Source organism: Lactuca virosa, chromosome 8 (assembly GCF_052849685.1).
Source record: "Lactuca virosa cultivar CGN04683 chromosome 8, Lactuca_virosa_CGN04683_v6, whole genome shotgun sequence".
Classification (NCBI taxonomy): domain Eukaryota; kingdom Viridiplantae; phylum Streptophyta; class Magnoliopsida; order Asterales; family Asteraceae; genus Lactuca; species Lactuca virosa.
The window spans coordinates 147,665,986-147,669,203 of NC_136433.1; the positions used below are offsets into that span (position 1 = coordinate 147,665,986).

At 38.3% G+C, this 3,218-nt stretch overlaps 1 protein-coding gene across 1 annotated transcript; it reads left to right on the plus strand.

Moving 5' to 3' along the window:
* Window positions 1-391: 391 nt before the first annotated feature.
* On the plus strand, window positions 392-1,042 carry LOC145130930 (uncharacterized). The gene has a single exon (XM_079065681.1). It carries the CDS (start codon window positions 392-394, stop codon window positions 1,040-1,042), a length of 651 nt encoding a protein of 216 aa, XP_078921807.1.
* Window positions 1,043-3,218: the final 2,176 nt, after the last annotated feature.

The window sequence follows — 3,218 nt, forward strand, 5'->3', positions numbered from 1 at the left end:
GCAAACCTCGTTATGAATCAACTTGGTGTCTACTTGATATAACTTGTTGCTATTTTTTCCTTTATATTTCTGCAATCTAACTCTTCTAACTTATTATTTTTGAGCTAACAAGATCCTTCGAGATTAACTTATTATTCCGCATCATATAATCTTGTGACTAACGTTTGTTCAAGTTTTTCTCTCAACAATTGGTATCAGAGCCAAAGTGGTTGATTTTTAAACGAAAATATGATTTTAGAAAGCCTTCTATACCACTAAAGCTTATTCTTAAAAAATAAAAAAACAAGGAAATATGGCACAAGCTTCTTCATTGAACATTTCCAACAGTGTTGGAGGCTCGAACAACGCACCAATACTTGTTGCAAGTGAATACCACCATTAGTCTCAGAGAATGGAAATGTATCTTAAGAGACTCGGTAGAGATGTATGGAGGTTTGTGGAGGAAGGACCCCATGTCCTTGTTCTCGCTCCCGTTCAAGCAAATGGTGCTCAGGAAAGACTAGGTGGAGCTCAGTCAGCCTTGAACCGACCAACAAATAATGATCTTGACAAAATGGAGAAAGACGCCACAGCCTTTTATGAAATCTCATGTGGTATTGCTCCAGATAATTTCGACATTATCATCAATTGCAAGTATGCCAAGGAGATTTGGGATGTGCTCAAGAATCTTTACCAGGGGTCAGAACAAGCTCAAGACAAGAAACTTACAACAACTCTCAAGGAGTTTACCAACTTTAAAGCCTTACCTGGTGAAAGCCTTGATGACTCTTTCAAGAGATTCAACCTTATCATCACCAAACTTTCAAATGCTGGCATTATACGAAGAAACCATGAAACAAACCTAAAGTTCCTAAATGGTCTGGGTAGACATTGGACTATTGTTGAGATGATAGTCCAAGGAGATAGAAAGATCCATACTCTCTCACTGTTCAAGCTATACGGTGAACTTCAAGCCCAAGAATCGACGGTGTTAAAGGATTATGTAGATATGGGTGGACCACTTGCTTGGATGGCTCAAACTCCACAGTTTAAAACTCCTTAGTACACATATCCCACAGAATCATCATATTAACACTCATATGCCAACTCACCGCAATCCTGTCTGAAGGAACGCCATACAATACTTCTACATGTTGTTGTTGGCTCATTGATGTACCTCACTGCTAGTCGACGAGACATTGTGTTTGCTACGGGTTTATGTGCCAGATATTAATCATATACCAAAATATCCCACTTGACCGCAGTCAAGCAGATCTTCAGATATCTAAAAGGGAGTAAAGCCTTTGGTATTTGGTACCCTGCGGGCAACGACTTCAGTCTTCAAGCTTTTACAGACGTTGATCATGCCGGATGCAGACTCGAACAAAAGAGCACTTCGGATGGATGTCAGTTTTTGGGTGGAAGATTAGTTAGTTGGTCTTCAAGAAAACAAAACTATGTTTCATTGTCTATTGTAGAGGCAGAATATGTGGCCGCAGCCAGTTGTTGCTACCAAGTCCTTTGGATGAAGACACAACCTTTGGACTACGGGTACATGATGCTGCGGGTGCCCATCTATTGTGATTCGGAGATTGCTATATGGATTTCTCATAATCCTATTCATCACTCGAAGACGAAACACATAGAGCTACTGTACCATTTCCTCAAAGACCACATCCTCAAAGGTAACATCGAACTTATTTTTGTGTCAACTCATGAAGAAATAGCTGATGTTTTCACTAAAGAACTCGAGTCCACAAAACTGAATGGATTTTTTGAAATGTTAGGGATGATGAACCCTAACCCACAGTTCTTCTTGAAAGGATAGGTACCGCATACCTCAATTGGTCTCTGGGTGTGAATAAATTGCTTCTTTTCTTTTCAAAACAAAACTCTTGAAGCAATTTATCCACTGAAGTCTGTTTCTAGAATAACTGATATAGTATACACTTCATAATTGCTCCTCGGTATACCATGTATACTGAAGTCACTTATGATCTATATTCTCTACGGGTCACCTTATTTCTTTTATTTCTAACCTTCATGATCTAGTTTGTCTTTCAGCTACCGCATACACATTACATGCTACCGCAGGTGCATTAAATGAACCCACAATCATCACTTCAAAAATGCCTTAAATGATATTGTGTGCTACTTAATGAAATTAAAAACATTCTTCAAACATTAATTTTGTCGCACATGATATCTCAGTCTCTTTTCAAATGACTTTCCTCGTCAGGCCTATTTTTGGATAAAAATAAAGAAAAACGATTTGCCTTCTGAAAAATCTTTTTGCAAATCCTTTCCAATCACATCACGCAACCGTTAGGGTCTAATCCGTTCCACTTCCCCATTTTTCACAACGGATAAACCATTTTGCACCCCACGTTTAACCGGCGTGTCATCATGGGCCTGTCAATTATTAAATGCTCATCTTTTCCTGGAAATTAGTTACTTTTGATTTATTTTAATTATATCTGATAATGGTAAAAACCCAAGGGTTTTTAACTTTAACAACTGATTAAATTAATACCAATTTTTTTTTTGAAATCCGAAGGTATAAAAAACCCCTTTTCTTCCCAAGAGAGCTTTTACGCTTTCTGAACTCACAAACGATCTTCATTTCTTTAACCTCTGGCAAAAACCATTTTCGAGCAAGTTCTTCAAATTGTTTTCTGCAACAATGGTGAAGTCAGGCATTTCAAAGAAACAATCCAAAGCTTCAGGATCAGCGCAACCAACTGGGTCAGAATCGAAAATCAAGGACCTAACTCCTTCGATTGCAGCCAGCAATTACAGAGGAATTTTTGAAGATCATGCATCCTACAATGAAGCAATCAAACTGATGATCAAGTTTCTTCCATCCCATTCTCTTTATGGAGCTTTCAATTCATTCATAGAAGTCGTACCACGAGAGGTTCTTTTCAAATGTGCTTTCTCTACTTTCAAACCTAGCAATAATCTTCAAGAAGTTCATCTGAATTTCATTACGACTCTTTGGTGGTTCTGACCAAAGAAAAATTCCTTTCTGCAATCAATTTGAGGGTTCCTCCATCGACAAAGCTTTATTCTCCAAGCACAACTGATGTGTTTACTGCACTTTACCAAATAGGGTATCAAGCTAAACTCAAAGGAGTAGGGGAATTCAAGAAAAGCAGGTTTCCTACTGTTTGGCAATTTGTTTGTCATTTCGTGATTAGGTGTCTCTCAGGCAGAACAGGAGGGACGGATAACATGGA

Bases quoted from the DNA above. Each gene is read 5' to 3' on its own strand.
- LOC145130930 (XM_079065681.1), top strand. From the start codon at position 392: ATGGAAATGTATCTTAAGAGACTCGGTAGAGATGTATGGAGGTTTGTG.